At 41.1% G+C, this 26488-nt stretch overlaps 1 protein-coding gene across 1 annotated transcript in view; it reads left to right on the forward strand.

Moving 5' to 3' along the window:
- The window catches only part of ctr9 (CTR9 homolog, Paf1/RNA polymerase II complex component), a 59960-nt gene extending 36433 nt beyond the window's left edge, over positions 1 to 23527 (forward strand). The window contains exons 21-25 of the mRNA XM_060838988.1: positions 6961 to 7101; positions 7343 to 7497; positions 10640 to 10742; positions 11033 to 11142; positions 22664 to 23527. Coding sequence (XP_060694971.1) covers positions 6961 to 7101; positions 7343 to 7497; positions 10640 to 10742; positions 11033 to 11142; positions 22664 to 23081 — 927 coding nt within the window. The 3' untranslated portion in view covers positions 23082 to 23527. The remainder of the gene's footprint in view (positions 1 to 6960; positions 7102 to 7342; positions 7498 to 10639; positions 10743 to 11032; positions 11143 to 22663) is intronic.
- Positions 23528 to 26488: the final 2961 nt, after the last annotated feature.

Raw genomic sequence — 26488 nt, forward strand, 5'->3', positions numbered from 1 at the left:
TCCTCATGTATGCACCCTCAAATTTCTGTGACCATATGCATGTCCAGTAGTCTCTTAAATGTCCCCAGTGACCTTGCTTCCACAACTGCTGTTGGCAACGCATTCCATGCTCTCACAACTCTCTTTCTAAAGAACCCACCTCTGACATCCCCTCTATACTTTCCTCCAACCAGCTTAAAATTATGTCCCCTTGTGTTAGTCATTTCCGCCCTGGGAAATAGTCTCTGGCTATCAACTCTATCTATGCCTCTCATTATCTTGCATACCTCAATTAGGTCCTCTCTCCTCCTCCTTTTCTCCAATTAAAAAAGTCCAAGCTCAGTCAACCTCTCTTCATAAGATAAGCCCTCCAGTCCAGGCAGCATCCTGGTAAACCTCCTCTGAACCCTCTCCAAGCATCCACATCTTTCCTATAATAGGGCGACCAGAACTGGACGCAGTATTCCAAGTGCGTTCTAACCAAAGTTTTATAGAGCTGCAACAAGATCTCACGACTCTTAAACTCAATCCCCTTGTTAATGAAAGCCAAAACACCATATGCTTTCTGAACAACCCTGTCCACTTGGGTGACCATTTTAAGGGATCTGTGTACCTGCACACCAAGATCCCTCTGTTCCTCTACACTGCCAAGAATCCTATCCTTAATCCTGTACTCAACTTTCAAATTCGACTTTCCAAAATGCATCACCTCACATTTATCCAGCTTGAACTCCATCTGCCACCTCTTAGCCCATCTCTGCTCATTTCTGCACTGGTTGCAGCCATGAGCTTTCCTGTTTGATTACTAGAGAGAGCTTCCCATTTTCAACTTTTGTGAACAAAATGACAAAGGAATAGAATATATTAAGTGGTTATTTCATTGTGTTCCTCATATCTGCATAAAGTAAACATAACTCCTTTTCCTGCAGAATCCTAAACAACTGAAAACCCATTGGTTCCACTATTAGGCATGCCTCACACCCATAGCTTGCGATCCTTATCTGGACTTGGGCATCTTGCAAAAGGTCAAAGATGACCACTCCCTAATTTTTATGTGACCCTGCTACCCACTATGATGTAGAATATACAATATAAAAACAAATCCAGCCATCTATGTTAGCAATAATGCACAACTAACAACCTACTGCTTATCAACACTTCCTCTTCTTTTCTCCCTCATCGAATATTTACTGCTGTAAAGGAAGAGTACAACTAGTTGAAGTAGGAGTGCAACTAGTGCCACTTACTTGTCTTTGCCACGTAGCCCTGCAAATATGTTTTTTCCAGTTAATGATCCAATTTCATTTTGAAAGCTTCAGTTGACCTGGCCTCCACCACACACTCAGGCAGCACAGTCAAAATCTGAAACCCTTCGACAAAGGGTTGCGACAAAGATTTTATTCATGTTGCTATTGCTTTTATTTTTAGCCAATCATTTTATATTAGAGTCGTCCCTAGGTAGCAGTTTGTACCTACTCTGTTCAGACCCCTTGTAATGTTGAAAACCCCTATCAAGTTTCCTCTCAACCATACTTTCTCCAAGGAAACCAGTCCCACTACTCCAATCTTTCTAAATAACTGAAGTTTCTAATCCCTGGAATCATTCTCACAGATCCTTTGTAAAGCCCAGAACTGAATGCAATACTCCTTTTGAGGCTATACCAGTATTTTACATGAATTTCATATAATGTACTTGCTTTTTTTCTATGTCCCTGTTGTTAAACCCAAAATGCTGTTTATATTTTAATTAACTTGTTGATATGTTTATGACACCTATAGGAAGAGGCACAAGTGTCTGGAACAGACCAAAATACTGTGTGCTTTAATAGTCATGCTTTGGAGATGCTGGTGTTGGACTGGGGTGTACAAAGTTAAAAATCACACAACACCAGGTTATAGTCCAACAGGTTTATTTGGAAGCACTAGCTTTTGGATCGATGCTCCTTCATCAGGTGACAACCACCTGATGAAGGAGCAGTGCTCCGAAAGCTGGTGCTTCCAAATAAACCTGTTGGACTATAAACTGGTGTTATCATTTTTAATTTTGTATGCTTTAATAACTGCTCTGCCAACTTGTCCTGCCCCCTTCAGTGGTTTACGCATACCCCAGGTCACTCTGCTCTTGCATCACTTTAACATTGTACCCCTCATTTTATATTGTATTCTTCTGAACCAAAATGAATCATCTCTCTGCACTAAATTGTCACTTGTCCTCCCACTTCAACAATTTATCTCTAATCTTTTGAAGTTTCGAATCATGTGCAGATTTTGAGATTGTGCCTGTGCACCAAGGTTTAAGTCATTGATTTATATCCAGAAGAGCAGTAGTCCTAATATTGATCCTTGGAAAACTCCATTACAAACCTTCCTTCAGTCCAAAAAGCAATTAGTTGCCACTAATCCTTGGCCACTGTCTCTAATTCCAAGAGCTGTAAATTTGTTAATAAGTCTCTTTTTCTCTCATGTTCCATTTTATCGAATTATTTTTGAAGTCCTCAAATACCATATCAACAACATTGGCCTCATCAACCGTCTCTATTAACTGATCTAAAAGCACAAGCATGTGAGTTGCACTTAACAAATCAATGTTTACTTTCCTCAATTAAATTGCATTTGTCCAAGTGACTATTAATTTTGACACAAAGTATAGTTTCTGCAAGTAATTGCTATACTGAGAAAGCACTTAACATTTTGAATTCTCCAGTCCTCTGGTACCACCCTAAGTCTAAAAAAGATTGAAAAATGATGGCAAGTGACTCTGCAATTTCTACTCACTCCCCTTAATATCTTCAGATGTATTGGGGCTAGTCCTAAAAAGTACAGACATCCTATACAAACTCATCTGATCAATTTTAAACCTTTTAGATGTCTGAACTGCTTCCTCTTTCATTACGACTTGGGCAACAGCATCATCCTTGGTAAAGGCAAGTGCCAATATGTGTCCCAGGCATGCCCCTGCATCTATGCATAAATCCCTTCTTGGTCCCTAATCAACCTACTCCTCCTGTTGCCCCCACACTGTTCCTATTTGGATTTTCTTGTATGTACTTCTCTTCTTTGTTTGCCTTCCAAACGTTCTGGATTTATCCTGGTTCTACAACTTACATTTGACTTTCTCTGTCTCATCTTAAACCATATCATCACCGAGGGACACCTGGGTTTGTTTGCCTCAACCTTCCCTTTTATAGGAGTATACTGTGATCACATTTAAACTGCCTCCTGTTCTGCGCTTTGATTCCATTTTATCTGGGCCGCATCCATCCTTATCCCAGTTAATTGTTCTAGCATTGGTTTGCTTGTTGTCCTTTTCCATAGCCAACCTAAACATTTTATGAACATTCATGTTCAGAGCTGGAATAAGTCATTCCAACCCGTAAATCTGTTCAGAAAGTCAATAAGAACATGGCTAATCTGAACACTGCACAGTCCTGCCTACCCCAATAACATTTCACACCCTTACATTATCAGGATTCTGTCTGCCTCTAGCTTAAAAATATTTAAAGAATCTGATTTCAAAAACCTTTAAAAAAGAGCGTTCCGAAGGCTCTCAGAGAAAATTTCTCCTATATAACTGAAACATAACCTTCCTTGCTACTGTCTAATTCCAATAAATAACCAATAGCATCTGTTAGCTTTTCCTAGTTACTTGCTGTAACTTCATATTAAATTTTTATGATGTATGCATTAGGACACTCACATTTCTCTGCATCTCAGAGCTCTCACTGTTTAGATAATTATTTTGTATTCTTCTTGCAAAAGTGGACATATTACATTTTTCCACATTATACTCCGTTTGCCAGATCTTTGCATACTCATTTAATCTGCCTCTACTCTCTTCGTCCTGACCCCTATGTCCTTTTCACAACTTACTTTCCCCAACTGATTTTTGCCTGCAGCAAATTTAGTAAACGTACATTCCATCTCAACAATCAAGTAATTTACATAGTTTATAAAATGTTGAGGTAATGGCACTAATCCTTCGTGCATTCTACTGAATGTATTTGTCCCTTCTATCGTGAAATATCCCCTTAGACATCTACCAAGGCATTTCTGTTGACCCACCTCTTTATGTCATGATTCAATGAATCACTTTCCCTGAAACATTCCTGTTCTGACACTTGATTCACTTGGCCCACCTTATTCCCACGTATCAGGTCCAGCATTATTTCCCTTCCCATTGGAGTGAAAATATACTGCTGTAGAAATTTTGCCTGAACATACTCTTAAGACATCTTGCCCCTCTCTATTCTTTACTAATCTAATGTGTTCTATATTTTGATCATTGAAGTCCATCATGATAATTCCTCTACAATGTTTACTCTTCTCTGTAATTTCTTGTAAACTTGATCCTCTAAGTCAGGGTTGTCCAATCTTTTTGTGTGGGGGTAGCCACGTTTCAACTTTTATCGCAATTAAGGCTATTTGACAAAGTTGATGAAATAATAGGTTTTCCATAACAATAAACATAAATTTCAGGGAGAATATTGTCATATATAATTCAAAGCAATAAATTGACAGTTTAATATTTTGTAAAAGTGATCTTTTTTTAAATGTCAAGCTACAGGAGTGAAAGTAATTGTTTTGTATTGTCACAGGATTTGTAAGCCTTGCAGATGTTCTAAGAATATGGGTTCAAATCCCACCCTGGCAGATGGTGCCATCTGAGTTTCATAAGTCTGGATTTTTGTTTTTAAAAAGATGCTTGTCTAAATGGCTAAGTAAGAAAACGATTTTCTGCCTTTTTGGTTAAGCCGGGTTAGAGAGACAAACAGACTAAGCTGCAAGTCCTTCTCCCCAGAACAGGGGTTGGGAACCAGGGCTACGTAAAAACAAAAAGTTGAATTTGGCTAACATTGACCTTTGTTTGTCTCTGGTGGGGCACATTCTGAACTAGCCTCCCTAGACTTCACATGAAAGTGGGAGTCAGAAAGGCTGTTTGCCTTTCAGCCTGGCTTTCCTCATCTCCCAACCTGCTTTATAAATGGAAAACATTGATTGGATGTGTTGCTCAGCTTCTTACCCACTCGCTCTATCACTGGCTTGCCTTCCACGTCTGCTGGAAGGCTGTTCTACCCCAGTGAAAGGTTAACCTGTCATTAGCAAAATACCAGTCACCAAGGGAAAAAAAATGTCCCTTAATAGACTTTTGAATATTTAAACTTAATTCCTTGAAGTGGGAAGTAAATTTGAAGTTAGTCCAAATTACCTGATTGGGCCTCCACAATTTTCTCCATCAGTCGCTGACTGGGATGATGGACATACAAAAAAGGAAGAACAAACAATGCTCAAACACTTGCTGATGTTGAACACACTAACACCTACACAAAGACACACACCCTGACCCCTTCACACACATGCCACTCATGCAATAACTCAACCCAAAGGTTCGCTGCCCAGCTCTTGTTTCATTCCTCCCCAGGTGTCTCCCAATCCCAGAGACTCAATACCACATCTCAGGTCTCTAGCTGAGTGGAGTCACTCGCGTTGTGCTGCTCCTCAGATACTCGTTGCTAATTATCCCATCAGCAGCAAGCGATGAAAGAGAAACAGCCTGTTTTTGGAAGAGTGATTCTTTCTAAGATCTTCTAGAGCGCATCTAGATTTTGAACTCAGGCTGTAGGGGCCACACAGCACTCCTTGATGGGTCACACGGTAGTCCATCTTTCCTACTAATTGGTGGCTTATAAACTACACTGCATAGTGTAGTGGTACCATTTTGTTATTTAGCTGTAACAAAATAGATTCTGTCCAACAATAAAGATGAAATTTATGAATGTTTGAAATCTGTCATGAAAAGAGAAAATGTTGGAGAGAAACTCAGCAGTTCTGGCAGATGAGCTTCTCCAGCATTTTCTCTTTTTTTTAATTTACATTCTGTCCTAGAACCTTCTGAGATATCCTCTCTTTTCAGCGCTGCAGCGTTTTCTTTCATTAACATGATCACCCCTCCTCTTTTCCTATCTTTCCTGAACATCTTGTATCGAGGAATTCTTCTGTCCAGTTCTACTTTTCTCTGAGTTCTGTATCATTGCCATTGCATCATTTTTTTCCCAACATTATTATTGTATCTGTAAAGTTACCAATCTTACTTACCATTCTCCACCTTTCTCTTTGGTGCATCCATGTTACTTATCTCAATCCCTCCTGCTGGTAGAATGTTCTATGTTCTCATCACTCTCTGGGTAAAGACATTTCTCTGTGATTTTCTTGTTTAATTTCTTAGTGACTCTCTTGGTTTCTACTTATACTCTGCCCCACAAATGGAAATACTTACTGATTGCCTATTGAAATATTCTCATTTTCTATTATTAATAACTTTAGGATAGACATATAAGACAAAAAAAGGTTGATTTATTATTGCAAAATTTGCTTTCCTTTTTGGGGGGCGGGGGGGGTGAATTTGTATTTGCCAATACTTTCTATTTTGTTCAAAAAGCACATGACCTGTAGACAATCAGTCAAAGTAGCATTGTCTACTTTGGAAATAAAATCAGTCTAACAATAACAAATAGATTTGAAACATTGCCTCACACCTAAAATACGTTGTCTGACCAGAGGAGTCACCTTTATTCTGATAAAACCAGAAGTTACCTTGGGATAGTGACGTGAAAGAAATTCTAGGATTTACATATTAATCAATCGAAACCTTTACCTCCATTCTAACTGATTAAAGACTTAATAGCCATCTAGGTTTGTTCAATACATTCGCATAAGTTATATGACCCTTTGATTGTTTATTTATAAATTCTGTGTCTGATGCACTCTGTCTCAGCTAGCTGCCTGGGGAAGGAGCAGGGGCTCCAAAAGCTTGCAGTTTCAAATAAACCTGTTGGACTATAACCTGGTGTTGTGTGATTTTTGACTTTGTCCACTGGCACCTCCATATCATAATTTTTTTTCTCTGACATGGACTGCACTAATTTATTCAGCTGACACACTGGGTCTCTCTCTCTCTGTCTCTCTCTCTCTCTCTCTCTACAGGAGGATAAGAAACAGAAGGAGCTAAATGAGCAACGTAAGTTACTGGAACAACGAAGTCAGTTTTTGGAAAAAACTAGGAACTTGTTGGTATTCAATGAGGAGATGGAAACCTCAAAGGAGAAGAAAAAGGGAGGTGGAAAGGTGAGAGACAACTTCTAACCTTCTGCCATATACATTCATAATACTACAGAAACTCAGAGTCAAGCATAGAAGTACATTTTCCAGCTCAGTCTGTCAACACTGACCCAACTTGGGAGAAAATTGTCTTGACCTGATCCATTTGTCATATCTTGGTGCCCATGCTCACTCCCGGCCGTGTTTCTATTACCACATTTCTTTGTCATATCATAATATTTTTATTTTTATCACATTTCTCTCTCAGCGTGGGAAGAAAGGAGAATTTGAAGAGTTTGTTAATGATGATTCTGATGAAGATTTGCCATTGCCCAAAAAGAAGAGGAAGCAAAGAGCGAGTGGCAGTGAACCAGAGAACGGAGATGAGGAAGGCCAACAGAAGAAAAGGAAGAAGAGAAGACGGTATGTGAGGGCCATGAATCCAGGAGTTCACTTTGAAAATAGCTATTTCAGTTTGTGTACAAGCTAATATTTTTAAGATCAAGGAGTAATGTCATCGAAAATGCTTGACTTTTTTTTATATATCTGAATCTATTTTGGCATTCTTCGTTTGAGTATAGAAGTATAAATAGGGGGATTAACCTAGAATTGACTTAATCAGAGAGTAAAAGAAGCAGAGGAACAGAGAGTGCCATTTTGACCCACAAACCTGTTCCACTATTTAATGAGATCAGGATTGATCTGAGACCAAATTCCATATACCTGCCTTTTCTCATAGTATTTTTATATCCAAAGATATTAAACTATATCAGTGTCGAATCTAAAGTTTACATTTTCAGAATTGAAGTTTGGCACTCTTTCTATCTTGAACAACACTTGGAGGAAGCACTAAGGGTGGTAAGGGCACAGAAAGTACCCAGGGTGGGGACTTCAATTCCATAATTCCATCACCAATAGGGCAGCACAATTACTCAGTGGTTAGCAATGCTGCCTTAAAGCGCTAGGGACCCAGGTTCGATTCCAACCTTGGGTGACTGTGTGTAGCTTGCATGTTCTCTTTGTGCCTGCATGGGTTTCCTCAATTCCATCATCAATGGTGGAGCAGTTCAGTAAATAAGATGAGGCTGAAGTGCTTGCGAGAATTCTGAACCAGAAGTGTCGAGTTGACGTTGTATCTCAGCAGTGGGGATGTTCGTTGATGATTGCAAAATGTTCAGCACCATTCCTGACTCCTCAGAAAGTAGTCTTTGTCCAAGTTTGGAACAATATCCAGGTTTGGGCTGACAAGTCAAAAGTATCATTTGTGCCACATGATGACCATTTCATTGACAGAATCTGGTGATTACCCTTTGACATTCAATGGTGTTACCATCACTGAATATGCAATTATCAACATACTGGGTTTATTACTGAGAAGAAACTAGGGTAAGCATCTAAATACTAACACGACAAAAGCACATCAGAGGTTAGGGATCTTGCAGTAGGTATCTCTCCTGAGCTTCCAGTACCTGTGCACCATCTGAAAGGCACCAGTTAAGAGTGTGAGGCATCCTCTTCACCTTGCCTGGGTGAGTTCAGCTTTAAAAGCACTTAAGAGGCTTGATGCCATCTAAAACAAGGCAGCTCACTTGACTGGTACAATATCTACAGTCAATTCCTCGATTTCCAATTCAAATTAGTAGCAGATGTACCATCTACTTCACTGCAGAAATTCACCAAGGCTCCTAAGACAGCACCTTCCAAACACATGACCACTACTATATTTTAGGACAAGGGAGCAGATATACGGGAATGCCACCAGCTGCAAGTTCCTCTTCGAGCCACTAACCATTCTGACTAGAAAGTATATTGTCAATCTTCCATTGTTACTGGGTCAAAATCATGGAACTGCCTCCCTAACAACATTGTAGGTGTATCTGCCAAATAAACTGCATCAATTCAAAAAGTCTGCTCACATCTGCCACCTTGAGAGCAATTGAAGATGGGCAATAAATGTTGGCCTAGCCAGCAAAGCCTATGCACCCTAAATGATATTTTTAAAAAAACAAGAAACCTGAATTCAAATTCCACCAGGGTATTTTGAGAATTTTAATTAAGCTTTTAAAATAAAACAAAATGGAAATAAACTGATAAAGTAATATGATTAAAAGTAACCATGAAGCTGTCAGATTGGGAATAAGAACTAAAACTTTATTTCCCCTGAGGACCTAATAAATGTTTTCGGCAGTAAACTAGCAGTTAGACTCTACTGCCCTGAGATTCAGCAGTATGAGTGATTTGGGAATTTGAATCAAAGTGGGAATTTAACTGTTAAAACTTTCTCATGTTTAATTTTAGATTAAGAATCAGAATCTGGCATAAACTCAAGAACTAACTAGCCTGCACCAAATTAAAATCCCCTTGTTGGATAAGAGCCTGCCTGGTACTGACAGTCATCTGTCTATCAGCTGAAAGCCCTTGGTTAATTTGTGTTAACTACTATAGTAGAATGTTAAGTTAAAGTTACTGGTGACTCGCAAGAGATTTCTAAGAGGACTTTTCTTAAACTGCACAGTCAGATGATGTCAGAGTGAGACAAGACAAGACTGGAAAAATTTGATTCATCTTGGGATTTTGGAGTATACTGAGGAAAAAGTGTCATTAGCTGCTCAAGCTTGTGGTGTGGGTTTTAGAACTTGGGTAGCGGCTGTAGTCACTGTGGGGCAAAGTAGTACATGGTGAGCATGTTCAGAGAGCGGAGTAGGAGTATGCAGGCATGTAGAAAATCAGTGACCACCAGGCAGGCAGTGCAATATTCCCTGAGAGTTTGTCAACTAGTCGGTTTTCCAATCTGGTTACTGCTGAAGGTCATATTTCGTGATGATTACAGCAAGATCCAAACTTGTGGCACCAGAATGTCCCACCTATATGGGTGAAATATAAGATGTGTGCAACAACAATCGTGATTGGGGATTTATTAGTTAATGTTGCCTCCCTGGCGCCAAGGTCAGAAATGTCACACAGTGGCTGCAGCACATTCTTCGCCATGGGGGCAGGGAGTGAGCAACCAATGATCATGCTCCACATTGGTACTCATGACATTGGTATGAAGCTCCTACAATCACAATTTACGGAGTTTGGTTTTAAAAAAAAATGTGGCGGCAAGGCAGACCTCAGGTAATTATCTCTAGATTACTCTCAGTGCCACATGCAAGTAAGTATAGAGACAGGAAGATTGCAGCAAGAGTAGGCCTTTTTGTCCATCAAGGGCATTAGATGTTCTATTTGAATAGAAATAATCTTCAGGGCTATGAGGAAAAGGCAGGAAAATGACATCATGTCATAACATTCAGTGAACAAGGGCAGATAAAGGGTCAAATGGCCTCCTCTTGTACCAAAACAATGCTGTGATTGTAGTAATCTAATAACTATTTCTTATCCTCCCTCACTCCATCTAACCCCTCTTTTATTTCTTGCCTTTCTCCCCATTTTGCTCTGTTCTTTGCCATCCCCTTCCTCTTCACTTCATCTACCTCTCTTCTCTTTCTCTCATTTTCCTCCCTCCACCTTGCTGTCCTCAACCCTCCTCTTCTCCACCATCTATTCCTCTCTGTCCTCTGAATAGACCACAGAGAGCTGCTGAGGATGGCAGTGAGGATGAAGAAACTGGCTCGCAAGCCAAGAAGCCACGCAGACCCAAAGCAGGAGAGCGGAAGAAGAAAGAGAAGGTTTGTGTCAATCACATGGCAATAGTTCACTCATTTCTGATGAAAGGCTTATGCCCGAAACGTCAACTTTCCTGTTCCTTGGATGCTGCCTGACCTGCTGTGCTTTTCCAGTGCCACACTTTTTGACACACGGCAATAGTTGTTTCTTCAGTGATCGCAATTCCAAACGTCTGTTCTGTACTGTTAAACTATTTGTTGATTTCTTCCATCTCAGTTGAACATAAACCTCTATATTGAATTAATTTACTTGGAATATGTTACTCAGTGGATTAAACATTTGTGTTCTGTAGGTTAAACCTGAACGACTCCCACCTTCCATGAAGGGTAAAATCAAGTCAAAAGCAATAATTTCATCTAGTGATGATTCCTCTGATGAGGGAACACTGAAGATAGCAGAAGGGTATGTAACTGTAACATCAACCTTTTAATGAAGTTTCTGTCATGGGGTGTGTATATGTACATGTGAATTATATGCACTTTTATATCGGTTGTAACACTTGAATGGTGACAAGGTGGAACTTGCCTGCACAAGGAGTATTTGAGATGAAAAGTCGAGATCCATTTAAGGGGGATCTACCTAAACATAAGAAAAAAGGAAGTAAAAGGACATGCTGGCAGAGTGAAATTACCTCTCATGGGGATATGTATGGATCAAAAGCACTGGCAGTGAGCTTTTAATTAATTCATAGGACCTGGGCATTGCTGGCAATGTAAATTGCCTTTGAGAAGGTCACGACTGTTTCTTGAATCACCTGCAACCCAGATGGTATACACACATTGCAGAGCTGTTAAGGACAGGATTGCAGGATGCCAACCCGGTGACGGTGAAGAAATGGTAAAATAGGTCCAAGTCAGGATTGTGTAACATGGAAGGGAACTTTCAGTTGGTGATGTCACCATGTGTCTCCTGCCATGTCTCCTTCTGGCTGACATAGGTCATGGGTTTGGAAATTGTTGCCCAAGGAACCTTGGCAAACTGCTCCACTGCATCTTGTTGAGATGAATTGCACATTTCCATGCAGTGTATTTTATATGGTGTGATGTCCACACAGTCGAGTAACCGGCAAGGTGCCAGATTAGAAGCTAGGGGGAAAAAAAACAAAAGGAAGAAAAAGAATTACTAGGAGTGCGGTGGATTTAACAATCCAGACCTAATTTTGTAGATTAATTAGATTTTGGTTTTGGTGAATATCACATCTGAAATGTATGCTAATAACTTCAGCATTCTGGGGTCAGAATCTCTGCCCAGTCCATAGGCCTGAATCTCAGTCTTTTATCTGAATTTCTTCATACTTTTCAATGATATGCCGGAAAATGTTAGCTTCCTTGGCATTTTCAGTCTTAATTCTCAATTTGGGTTTTATATATAATGTTTCCTTGAATGTCTCTTTGCTGTGTACTGCCACACATGCATGCATCCTAAAGGGCCATCACTTATATGGTACCTGTTTCATTAATATATTAAAAAGCAAGAGCAGGCCATTCGGCATCTTAAGTCTGCTCTGCCACTTAAGATCAAAGCAGATCTGATTGAAGCCTTCAATCCATATTCCCCATTACTCTGATAATCTCTCGCCTCCTGTTTAACAAGAAGCTGTGCACCTCTGTCTTAAAAATATTCCAAGATTTTGCTTCCACTATCTTTTCAGGAGGAGAATTCCAAAGACTTGCAAACCTCTTCAAGGAAAAAAAGTCACCTGATAGCTTACCCTTTTTTCTGTCATGGCCAATGACTAGTTCCGGATCCTCCTATAAGAGGAAACATCTTTTCCATATCTGTCCTGTCAAGGATCCTCAATCAAGACAGCTCTTTCTCTTCCAAACTCAAGCAGATAAAACCTAGCCTGTCAAACCTCATAAAACAGTTTAACTATTCCAAATTTTAATCTCATACTTCATCTCTCGGATCTACTTCCAACACATTTGTGTCCGTTCTTAAATAAGGTAGCAAATACCGTACACTGTTCCAGATATTATCTCGCCAGTGCCCTGTATAACTGAAGCGTAACCTCCCTATTTTGTATTTATTTTCCCTCGCAATAAATTATAACATTCTGTTAGCTTTCCTGATTACTTACTGTACTCACATGGTCATCTTTTGCGATACATTGATTAGGATCTCCACTTAGAGTTATACAGCATGGCAACAGACCCCTTCTGTCCAACTAGTCCACACAGACCATGTTCCCAAACTAAATTAGCCCCACCTGCCTGCATTTGGCCCATATTCCTCAAAACCTTTCCTATTCATGTACTTATTCAAATATCTTTTAAACTTTTTAACGGTACCTGCATTCACTACTTCCCCTGGCAGTTCATTCCACACACGAACCATTCTTTTCAAAAAAATCCCTCATTTTCTTTTTAAATCTTACTCCTTTCTCTACAAAAATATGCCTCCTTGTTTTGAACACCCACACTTTAAGGAAAATATGTTTGTTACTCACTTTATCTGTGTCCCTCATGTTTTTATAAACCTCTATAAGGTGATTCTTCATAGATCACACTGCAACTCAGAGCTCTGCAATTTCTCACCATTTAAGTAATATGGTTTTTTTTTAGATTAGATTAGACTTACAGTGTGGAAACAGGCCCTTCGGCCCAACAAGTCCACACCGACCTGCCGAAGCGCAACCCACCCATACCCCTACATTTACCCCTTACCTAACACTACGGGCAATTTAGCTTGGCCAATTCACCTGACCCGCACATCTTTGGACTGTGGGAGGAAACCGGAGCACCCGGAGGAAACCCACGCAGACACGGGGAGAACGTGCAAACTCCACACAGTCAGTCGCCTGAGTCGGGAATTGAACCCGGGTCTACAGGCGCTGTGAGGCAGCAGTGCTAACCACTGTGCCACCGTGCCGCCCACTAAGTATTTGTATCAAATTGTCCTCAGTTTGGCAGATCTTTACCTATCAATTGTTTTAGTGAGGGGTTGGTTAGCTCACTTGGCTGAGATAGTTCGTTTGCAATGCAGACTGATGCCAACAGAATGGGTACAGTTCCTGCACTGGCTGAGGTGACCAGGAAGGACTCTCCTTCTCAACCTCACCCTCGCCTGAGGTCTAGTGACCTTCAGGTTAAGCTCACCGCTAGCCAGCTCTGTCTCTTAAAGAGCAGCCCTTTGGCCCTCTGGGACTAGAACATGTGCTGACCTGTGGAACCAATCTGAAGCCTATCTATCCTACACTATTCCATTTTCATCCATATAATTATCCAATGACAATTTAAATGCCCTTAAAGTTGGCGAGTCTACTACAATTACAGGCAGGGTGTTGCACGCCCTACTAATCTCTGAGCAAAGAAACTACCTCTGATATCTGTTCTATAGCTATTACCCCTCAATTTAAAGCTATGTCCCCTCATGCTAGCCATCACCATCTGAGGAAAAAGGTTGTCCCTGTCCACACTATCTAACCCTCTGATTGTCTTATATGTCTCAATTAAGTCTCCTCTCAACCTTCTTATCTCTAACAAAAACAGCTTCAAGTGCCTCAGCCTTTCCTCATAAGACTTTCCCTCCATTCCAGGCAACATCCTAGTAAGACGCCTCTGAACCCTTTCCAAAGTTTCCACATCCTTCCTATAACACAGTGACCAGAACTGTACGCATTACTCCCAAGTGTAGCCGCACCAGAGTTTTGTATACCTTCAACATGACCTCATGGCTCTGAAACTCAATCCCTCTACCAGTAAAAGTTAACACACTGTATACCTTTTTAACAACCCTTTCAACCTAGGCAGCTACTTTCAGGGATCTGTGTACATGGACACAGAGATCTCTCTGCTCATCTACACTACCACAAATCTTACCATTAGCCAAGTACTCTTTATGCCTGTTGCTCCTTCCAAAGTGAATTCCTTCACACTTGTCTGCATTAAACTCCATTTGCCACCTCTCAGCCCAGCTCTGCAGCTTCTCAATGTCCCTCTGTAACATGCAACACCCTTCCACACTGTCCACAACTCCACCGATTTTAGTGTCATCTGCAAATGTACTAACCCATCCATCCAAGTCCTCATCCAGTTATAAAAATGACAAAGAGTAGTGCACCCAAACATCTCCTTGTGGTACACTGCTAGTAACTGAACTCCAGTTTGAACATATCCCATCAACCACTACCCTCTGTCTTCTTTCCGTTAGCCAATTTCTGATTCAAGCTGAAAAATCACCCTCAATCCCGTGCCTCTGTATTTTGTGCAATAGTCTACCATGGGGAACTTTATCAAACGCCTTACTGAAATCCATATACATCACATCAACTGCTTTACCCTCCTGTTTGGTCACCTTCTCAAAAAACTCTAAGGATTGTGAGGCACGACCTACCCTTTACAAAATTGTGTTGGCAGTCCCTAATCAACTTATTCCTTTCTAGATGATTATAAATCCTATTTCTTATCACCATTTCCAACACTTTATCCACAACCGAAGTGAGCCTCACTAGTCTGTAATTACCAGGGTTGTCTCTACTCCCTTTCTTGAACAAGGGGACAACATTTGCTATTCTCCAGTCTTCTGGCACTGTTCCTGTAGACAATGATGACATAAAGATCAAAGCCAAAGGCTCTGCAGTCTTCTCCGTGACTTCCCTGAGTATCCTAGGATAAATTCCTTCCGGCCCAGTGACTTACCGATTTTCACACTTTCCAGAATTGCTAACACCTCCTCCTTGTGAACCTCAATCCAGTCTAGTCTCGTAGTCTGTATCTTAGTGTACTCCTCATTGTCTTTTTCCACTGTGAATACCAACAGAAAATATTCATTTAATGCTTCTCCTATCCCCTCGGACTCCACACACTACTTCCCACTACTATCCTTGGCCCTAATCTTACTCTAGTCGTTCCTTTATTCCTGATATACCTATAGAAAGCTTTAGGGTTTTCCTTGATCCTATCTGCCAACAACTTCTCATGTCCCCTCCTGGCTCCTCTTATTTCTCGCTTTAGGTCTTTCCTGGCTAGCTTGTAACTCTCAAGCGACCTAACTGAGCCTTCACATCTCGTCCTAACATAAGCCTCCTTCTTCCTTTTGACAAGAGATTCAACTTCCTTAGTAAACCACGGCTCCTTCACTTGACCACTTCCTCCCTGCCTGACAGTTACATACATATCAAGGATACTCAGTAGCTGTTCCTTGAATAAGCTCCACATTTCAATTGTGCCCGTCCCCTGCAGCTTCCTTCCCTATCCTATGCATCCTAAATCTTGCCTAATTACATCATAATTGCCTTTCCTCCAATTATTACTCTTATCCTGCGGTATATACGTATCCCTTACCATCGCTAAAGTAAACATAACCAAATTGTGGTCACTCTCACCAAAGTGCTTACCTACCTCTAAATCTAACACCTGACCGGGTTCATTACCCAGTACCAAATCTAATGTGGTCTTACTCCTTGTTGGCCTATCTACACACTGTGTAAGGAAACCCTCCTGCGTACATTGGACAAAAACTGACCCATCTAAAGTACTCGAACTATAGTATTTCCAGTCAATATTTGGAAAGGTAAAGTCCTCCATAACAACCACCCTGTCACACTCATTGCTATCGAGGATCAACTTTGTTATCCTATCCTCTACATCTCTGGAACTATTCTAGGTGTATAGAAAACTCCCAACAGGGTAACCTCTCCTTTCCTGTTTCTAACCTCAGTCCATACTATCTCAGTAGACAAGTCCTCAAGCATCCTTTCTGCTACCGGACTAATGTCCTTGACTAACAATGCTATACCTTCCCTCTTTTACCATCTTCTCTATTCTGCAACAACCATTCCTGTCCCAGCTCTATCCATGTCTTTGAAATGGCCACAACATCGAAGTACCAGGTACCAACCCATGCTACAAGTTCACCCATCTTCCAGATGTCCTGGGCATTGAAATAGACACACTTCAAACCAACTTCCTGCTCCACGATGCACTTTTGCGACCTTGAAACCGTGTTTCTGATCTCACTACTTTCAACCTCCTGGACACTGGAACTACAATTTGGGTTCCCATCCCCCTGCTGAATTATTTGTAACCCTCCTGAAGCACATGAGCAAACCTCCCCCCCCCACCAGGATATTGGTACCGCTCTGGTTCCGGAGTAGACCATCCTGTTTGTAGAGGCCCCACGTACCCCAGAATGATCCCCAATTATCCAGTTATCCTCCTGCACCATCCCTGTAACTCCATGTTCAACTCCTCCCTCTCCCCCTACGCCTCGCCTTACTAGCATGTGGCACAGGCAACAAGCCAAAGATAACAACTGTTTGTTCTAGCTCCAAGCTTTCACTCGAACTCCTGAAGTTCTGCCTTAAATCCTAATCCCTTTTCCTGCCTGTGTCATTAGCGCCCATGTGGACCACAACTTGGGGCTGTATCCGAAATGGTATACAGAAGAACCGCAGTTATCCAAATGAGATGGGCGGGCATTATTTTATTTGGCTAATTGATTATTCGAATAACCGAGTTTAGCTTAAACAGGGGAAGCCATACTGATTTAACGTTGTGCTTTACCGGAGAATTTATAATTTAATGAGTCTGCCATTTAAACAAACTAATCTTTGCAGTCTGCAAATTACAGATTAAAATGAGAAGAACTAAACCCTTACCATAAAATCCCGGCATTAAACAAGGTCCCGAACAGCGTCTACGATTGCCAGACCACTTATAGTATCAGTTTCCGGGAGCTCAATCTTGCAATAGAAACACGGAAGTCCCACTTCGGACATGCGTTTACATTCTCCGCCTTTTCTTTTAAATGAACGACCTGTTAAAGTGCTAGGAAAACACAGGCAGGAAAAGGGATTGCAAAGGGCACTGTGAAACACCCCTATCCTAAAAAATATCTAGTCGCTGATGCTTGAGCTGCTTTTGTTTCTTTGTTTTTGCCAGCATTTTCACATCATCTTCAGTACAGGTAAATCAAATACACTTACCTCTTTGATGTAACATTATTGGAAGACCTTGAAATCTTCTTTGGATAATCCAATATTCAGATAATCAACATTCCTCTGTACTTGTTATTAGGGGAACGGCCACAGAGGATCCCTGTACTGTCTGCCGGTTCCCTTTCCGTCCCCTGACTATAACCCAACTTTATGGCAGCGTTTTTCTTTAAGCCTCCTTCATCATTTTTCACCACTTAGTTTCCTACCTATCTTAATGTCAAATTTACCTTTTTATAAAAGCCATGCCTTTCATCTCTACATCCAAATCATTTATGTAAATTGTAAATTGTTGAGGTCCCAGTACCAATCCCTATAGTGCAACTCTCAATACCTTTCCAACCTGAAATAGATCCATTTATGACATCTCTTTGCTTCCTGTTAACCAGCCAGTCTTCTGTCCAAGCCAATATACTATATGTGCATCTTTTTTATTTTCCTCTAATAATCTTTGTGGCATTTTACCAGATGCCTCTAGAAATCTGAGTGCAGTGCATCTGCCAGTTCCCTTTTATCCACAGCACATACTTCCTCAAAACCAAAGATTGGCTAACCATCATTTCCCTTTTATTAAACTATATTGACTCTGCCTAATTGTATTTAACTTACCAAAGTGCCTTTTCTATAACTTCTTTAATAATAGTAGCTTCTAACAATAACCTTCTGCTAGTTGTTAAGATAACTGGCCTGGAGTTCTTGCTTTTTGTCTCTTTTCCTTTTTGAATAAAAGAGTTATATTTGATTTTATGCAATCAAATGAGGCATTCCTCCATATCAAGGGAGTTTTGAAAAATTAAACCTGGGCATCAGCTATCTCACTAGCCATTTCTTTTAAAACCCTAGAATGAAATCCATCAGGGCCTAGTCACTTGTCAACGATTTACTCAGTACCACTTCTCTAGTGATTGTGATTTTTGAGTTCTTCCCTCCCTTCCATTTCTGACTGATAGCTGCTTTTCTGACAAGCTCACATTATCTCTTTCTTTCTGCTCCACATTATTGTGTTAGCTAGGGGACCCTACCAACACAAGTGACTTCATTTCTCATCTCTAGCCAAATTGTTTCCACATCCTGCTTTCCAGAACTTGGGTCCTCACTCCCTGTTGTGCTAACACTATAATTAACTCTGACAACTTTCCACTTTTTCTTAGCTGCCTATCCTTCCTAAATGTCCTGTACACTTCAGTATTCAGGAATCAATCCATATGGCTGCAGGATAATGTTTCTGTAATGGCTACCTGATCACATGCAATTATTTCTAATTGTGCACTCAATTCATCTGTTTCGTTTTGAGTGCTACCTGGATTCACATACAGAGTTGTTAATTTTATCCTTTTATTCTTTCTGTATACTTCAGTTGTTTTATCTGTTGTTTTACTCTTAGATATGCTTCCCTGTCACGTTCTGTTTATCATTTCCTGTATTAAATGTCTCCTAAGGCACGCAGCTCCAACAGAGTGGATGGAGACCATCCCGACAATACAGATTCCACTTTTCCCAGTGCTGATTTTCCCAATCCAGTTTTCCTATTCTGGAGTGGAGATGTTTGATGATGATTGCGTAATGTTCAGCACCATTCACAAAATGCTGAGACACTGAAGTAGTCCACTTCCAAACACAGTAAGAGGTGGACAATATTCAAGCGTGGGCTGACAAGTGACAGTCGTGCCAAACAAATGCTGAGCAATGACCATGTTCACTAACCATCACTTCCTTGACTATCCTTGACCTTACCTTAACTGAATTAACATCTTGGAGATTACCATTCACCAGAAACTGAACTAGGCTAGCCACATAAATGCAGTGGCAGGTCAAAGGCTAGGAAGACAGAAGCAAGTAACTCACCTCTTGACTCCCCAAAGCTTGTCTGCCATTTACAAGGCACATTTGAGGAGTGTGATGGAATACTCCCTACTTGCCTGGATAGGTGCAGCTCTAACATACTCAAGAAGCTTGACACCATCCAGGACAAAGTAACCTCTTGATTGGGACTACATCCACAAAGAAACATTCTCTCCACCACTAGCACTAACAGCAATGTGTTCAATTTACAAAATGCAGTAATTCACTGAAGATTCTTTGACTGCACCTTCCAAAACCCTACTACTGCCATCTAGTAGGGCAAGGGCGGTAGATACAAGGAAACAGTATCACATACAAGTTTCCCTCCAAGCCACTCACCAACCAGACTTACAGTCGTAGAGTCATAGAGCCCGGAAACAGACCTTCAGTCCAACTTGTCCATGCTGACCAGATATCTTAAATTAATCTAGTTCCATTTGCCAGCACTTGGCCCATATTCCTCTAAATCCTTCCTATTCAATTACCCACCTGGATGCCTTTTAAATGTTGTAGTTTTATCAGTCCTTACCACTTCCTCTGGCAGCTCATTCAAAACGTGTACCACCCTCTTCGTGAAAAAGTTGCTCCTTAGGTCCCTTTTAAAACTTTCCCCCTTCACCCTAAACCTATGCCCTCGAGTTCTGCACTCCCCTCACCCAGGGAAAAGATTTTGTCTATTTATTGTATCCATGCCCCTCATGATTTTATAAACTTCTATAAGGTCACCCCTCAGCCTCTGATGCTCCAGGGAAAACAGCCTCAGCCCCTCCCTATAGTTCAAACCCTCCAACCCTGACCGAACCCTTGTAAATCTTTTCTGAACCCTTTCAAGTTTCACAACATGCTTCCAATCAGAGGGAGACCAGAATTGCAAGCAGTATTCCTAAAGTGGCCTAACCAATGTCCTGTACAGCTGCAACATGACCTCCCAACTCCTGTACGTAATACTCTGACCAATAAAGGAAAGCACATCAAATGCCGTCTTCGCTATCCTATCTACCTTTGACTCCACTTTCGTGGAACTATGAACCTGCACTCCAAGGTCTTTTTGTTCAGCAACACTCCACAAGACTTTACCATTAAGTGTATACGTTGGAAAAGTATTGCCATTCCTTCAGCATTTTGGATCCAAGTCCAGATATTCCCTCTCTAGTGGCATTGTAGATTACCAAAAGGCAGTGAAAGAGGGCAATGTAAATTACCTAAACTAATACTTGGGATAAGAGAACTGTTTTATGTCTATTATAAAATACTTAATAGCAGAGCACTTGGAAAACAGTGACAGTTTTGGACAGAGTCAGCATGGATTTATCAAAGGGAAACATGCTTGACAAACCTCAATGTTTTGAGGATGTAACATGTAAAGTTGATAAGGGGAGTTAGTGGATGAGATTTATTTTCATTTTGACAACGCTTTCAACGAAGCAGCTCATTAAAGGTTGGCCTGTAAAATTAAAGTGCGTGGGATTGGGGATAGTGTACTGATATGGATAGAAAACTGCCTGGCAGACAGAAACAATGAGTAGGAATACACGGGTATTTTTCCAAGTGTAAGCATTAACTAGTGAGATGCCACAAAGATGACTACGTGGACCCCAGCTATTCAGAATAGATATTAATTATTTAAATGTAGAACTAAATGTAATATAAGTTCACAGATGTCCTAAAACTAGTTGGGCGAATGGAACTTTGAGGAGGATGCAGAGATGCTTCATGTTGTGGACAAGTTGATTGAATGGGCACATGCATGCCACATGAGTATAATGTGGATAAATGTGAGGCTATCCATTGTGGTAGCAAAAACAGAGAGGCAGATTGTTATCTGAATGGTGATAGGTAGGGAACAGGAGAACCCCTGGGCGTCCTTGTACACTAGTCACTGAAAGGTATGCAAATACACAACAGGCGATGAAGAATGCAAATGGTTTGTTGGCCTTCATAGTGAGAGGATTTGAGTACCTGAAGTGTTGTATACAATTTTGGTCTCCTTATCTAACAAAGGATGTTCTGGGTTTGGAGGGTGTACAATGAAGGTTTACCAGACTGATTCCTGGGATGACAGCCTACATATGAAGAGAGACTAGAAAGGTTAGGATTATATTCACTGGAGTCAAGATTAGAGTGGTGCTGGAAGGGCTCCTGTCCGAAACATCGATTTTCCTACTCTTTATATGCTGCCTGACCTGCTGTGCTTTTCCAGCACCACTCTAACCTTGACTCTGATCTCCAGCATTTGCAGTCCTCACTATCGCCTTATATTCACTGGGCCTTAGAAAAATGAGGTGGGGCAATTTCACAGAAGCCTGTAAGATTCTAACAGAGCTAGATGTGGTAAATCCAGGGAGGATGCTCCTGATAACTGGGGAGTACAGAACCAGGGGTCCCAGTCTAAGGATTGTGGCCATTTAGGACTCAGATGAGAAATTTCTTCACCTAGAGAGTGATGAGCCTGTGGAGTTCTCTGCCACAAAAAGCAGTTCATAAAATATATCAAGGAGTGAGATATAGTTCTTAAGGCCAAACGAGTCAAAAGATATGGGGAGAAAGCAAGAACAGGGTACTGAGTTGGATGGTCAGCCATGATAGTTTTGAATGACACGTCTGGCTTGAGGGCCAAAATGGCCTGCCCTTCCTATTTCTAGTGTTTCAGTAAGAGGGTGTTTGCCCTGGCTGGAGAGAACAGTACCAGAATTAATGGTCCACCATTGTGGACTGAAATTAGCAATCTGTTTACTCAGGTTTGTGAATCTTTGAATGTCTTCACTATGTATGTTCAGTTGTTCAATATATTCAAAATGGAGTTTGTTATATTTTGGAAATTATGGGATATAGGAATGGGTTAAGGAAAGTGGAACTGAGATCGGAGAGCAGTTATGATTTTATTAAATGACAAAGCAGGCCCATGGGATCTGAATGCTTTATTCCTGCTCTGATTTATGTTCTTGTGAATCCCAACATTGACATTTGAGTTTTTGGGATGTAGCAGTTGCTGAGTAGCCATTCACAGCAGTCTCTTAAGCTTAACATTAATATGGGCCATAGCATAGCTGCACTGTCATCATAGTCCAGCCATAGTGTAATCCGAGTGTAGCCAGATGTAATGATCATATGACCGCAGACTAACCAGTGCTTCGTTCTTTCCAGAAATGCACGGGAGAGTGGGTCAGACGAGGATGAATCCACTGACAAGCACAGGAAACGAATCGTGTCTGAGAGCGAGTCAGAGGATGGGCAGAATCAGGGCAAGTCAGACAGCGAGGTGGGCAGCAGCCCAAGATCAGGGGCTGCGCATTCAGTTGCCAACTCTGACAGTGAGCAGTCAGCCAATGGACAGCCACAGTCAGATCACTCGGGCAGGAGTAAGTCTGCCAGCTCGTCATCAGAAGTGGAGGAGGAAGAGTCTCGCCCTGCTTCACGGGCCTCGAGGGATTCAGACCAGCAGTCTTCTGATGGAGGAGGTTCAGGCCAAGGCTCAGCTGTTGAATCGGATCAAGAATCTAATCCTGGGGATGCTCACCAAGGATCCGTGTCTCCCACACAATCAGATGATGACAGTGACTGATTGCTACTGCTCTGATGGTTCCTTCGATCTCAGTTGACCTTGAAATCTTAGCTCAGTACGGTCGATCTGAGAACTGAGTCGATACTGAAGTTTAGACAAGAAGTCCCTTTATTTTATTGGAAACTGTGAAACATGGCTTTTCATACTTTGACAGACGATTGTGATATCTACTCATAAAATTATTTTTGACTCTATGTTTCGTACCAGAGATGGTCCAAGGTTTGACAGCAGTCAGGCGCTGTTAAAGTGATAAAATGCTTCGGGATGTCGGTCAAACTGGTGCAGGCTAGATCCTGGTTTATGTCGATCAGAAAAGAGCCAATATTTTAGGTGACAGGCACTATAGATATTGATAAATGTGACCAATGATTTTTTTTGGAAACCCTTGTAAACCAAGAGATGCTTCCAACATTTGTTAAATAAATGTTTCATTTAAAATGAAAGTATTTCACTGAATAATTGTTTCTTTTTGCTTTAAGTAAAAGCTGATGGGTGTGTGTGGATTGAGATAAGGGTGGCAAGTTCATTCTCTGATTGCCACTGAATTCATCCTGTTCCTCAAACCCTTAATTCCATTGCCCACCTTGACAACTTAAAACCTGTAAACCCTTGCATAACCAGCACCTTTAGGTTCTGATTAATCGATTTCCACCTCGAACAGCGTCCGTATTTTGAATACCCTTTGTGTGAGAAATGCTTCCTAAACACAATTCCTGAGCAGCTCGGTTTTGCCCTTGGAGGAGGAAATGTTTTTACTTTTAAACCTCTTCAGTGATCTAATGAGTCTGCAGTTCGCAATCTCAGTGTAAGGGGCATGCAGTTTAACACTGACACAAACAGTAATTTCTTCACATGGTCGATTGTGAATGTTTGGAATTCTCCATCTCCGAGAACTGGATGCTTACTCTCAAATTTTGTTTAAGACAGAATTTGATAATTATAGTCATTAAAGGAATTGACACAGGGCAAGCAAAGTTGGGACAAGAAATCAGCCATGATCATACAATATTGAGTGATGATGCAGACATGAGGGGCTCTGTGGTCTTCTGTTGCTCTTATTTATTTTGTTCAATATTAATCATCATCACTGTCTAATCTTCTGACGTCAAGGGAATTCAAATTTAGTTCTCTCCATTAACCGCAAAGCCATTTAGAAAGTCCTGCAGAAATTTGTTTATACAGCAATATTTCTTACTATCCTGCATGACAGTATAACAACAGCTTCCTTTTCAACGTATTGAAGTCAAGCCCCTTACTAATTCAGATGGACATGAAGTAAGATACTGTGATTGTACCAAATAAAAGCAAGCTACTATGGATGCTGGAAATCTGACATAAAGCCAAAAAGTGCTGAAGAAACTTCAGTAGGTCTGGCAGCATCCAGGAGAGTTAAACAAAATTAATGCTTTCCGTCTGATGTGATTCTTTTTTAGAACTCTGTTCTGAAGAGTCATATCAGTCTCGAATGTAATTTTGTTTCTCCACATGCTGACAGACCTGCTCGGTTTCTCCAGCACCTAATGATTTTGTGTGATTATACCAACTCTATGCACTACCATCCCTCAGTCTGATCATGGATCTCATTCATGATCAATTGTTAGAAGGGATTGTGATTTTGAGTTGTGGCTTGACAGCAAAGTCTTTCAACCTCAATGGGTTGAGGGCCAACAGCAGAGTGATCCTTCAATGCATTGTCAATATTGAATATGGCCATTGCTGACAGAAATATTTAGGCCATCCTTAGTGATTGGTCTCTCTCTCTCTCTCTCTCATATCATCAGCTGGCTGTACCCCACCCCAGACAAGCAAATATACATCCAGCTATTGTATAGATGGGAGACTTTAGAAGACATTGAACATTTCCCATATCATAGCAAAAAATAATTGTCACAGTGGGGATTCAGCACATATTATCAGTCATGCTAGGCCAGCCCAATACACATTGCATATCCAAGTTTTCAACAACACAGATCTCCATATCAGATTAAGCTTTCTGTCCACAGTGCAGTTGCTACCACCCTTCGATATGAGAGTGGGACTTGAGTCATCTTTCAAAGGACAGTGGAGAGAAGCAAGTTCATTTTTTTTCCCCAAAAGAGGAAAGGTCACAGACTGAACGTTAACTCTTCTCTCTCTCCACAGATGTGCTAGAACCACCAGGTATATCTAGCACTTTCTTTTCACCCATCGAACTTGTTTAGCTCCAATTCTGTGGTGTTCTGGAATCTCGATAAGGGAATTCTAATTTTTTACCCAGTCATCACTCTTCATTTCTCTGAACATTTCTATCTGCTTAACCCCTAATCCCCTCACCTCCAACAAATGTAAGTTTATCCTTCATACAACCCAGTTCTCACTCCAAACAACCTCCCCACCACCAACAGCTCTATCTTCTAATTCATTAAGTAATGATCTTTCAGGATGGAACCTTATCCCAGGCATCCTATGCCTAATGAATTGCTTGAGTTTCAAGTTCATTCCTACTTGCCTCTCAAATGACACATGAATCATATATCAGGATTGTTACAGGCTGCATTCCAATCATCATTCGAGGTCACAACTGTGTTTTGGATGTTCAATGACTAATAACCTGGTGCCTGTGAGAATGTCCAAGAGACAATCGCCCAGTGGTGGCCTAACTGCTTTATCCAGAGCGAGAAAGCCCGCACACAGCTGTAGTTCCCTACAGAAGATAATCTCAGTGAGCAGTGCTACCTTGAATGGTAGTGTTCTGTCTTACACAGCTGCTCGGATGGTGCAAGGTCAGACAGCAGAAGGAGACTATCTGAGCAACTCAAAGAGCTCGCAGTCTAGTAATGTGCAGGTGCTGAAAGGTGTTGTGCGCCCAGCAAGTGCTCTAGATCCTGGGGGAGCAGTCTCCCGGTTTCGCCAACTGCAGGGGGATCTTGTACGCAAAAGGAAGGTAAGTCTTTGTTCCCCTCTGGTAAGTGAAGAATCTGCATTGAGGTATCTTTTTCTGAAAAAAATAAGGGGCCAAGTCTCTCAGATATTCTTGGGAGATGGTGTTTTTTTTAGTTGAACTGAGAGTCTTGTACGAGTGACTCAATAAAAGTCTCCACAATTCTAGCAGGTTCTCATGAAGCAAATTGTTTCCATTGTGATTTGAAAATGATACTGAGAATTAAATTATTGCTTGCTATATTAATATTAATAAATGTGTCGGGGCAAGAGGGAAGCGAGGTTAGACAGATATTGAAGGGTATAGGAATTGAGTCGGAGAATGGGATTAGACGGAGTGAAAATCTCTTGGCAAAAATATCTGGCACAGACTCAGTGGGTCCAATGGCCATTTCCTGTGGTGACATATTGAGTAATTCTAGAATTATTCAGAGTGTTCGACATCCAGTGGATGCCCTTTTGTTTTGTAAAAGAAAATCTCAGTTTTC

This window comes from Hemiscyllium ocellatum, chromosome 18, assembly GCF_020745735.1.
Source record: "Hemiscyllium ocellatum isolate sHemOce1 chromosome 18, sHemOce1.pat.X.cur, whole genome shotgun sequence".
Taxonomy (NCBI): domain Eukaryota; kingdom Metazoa; phylum Chordata; class Chondrichthyes; order Orectolobiformes; family Hemiscylliidae; genus Hemiscyllium; species Hemiscyllium ocellatum.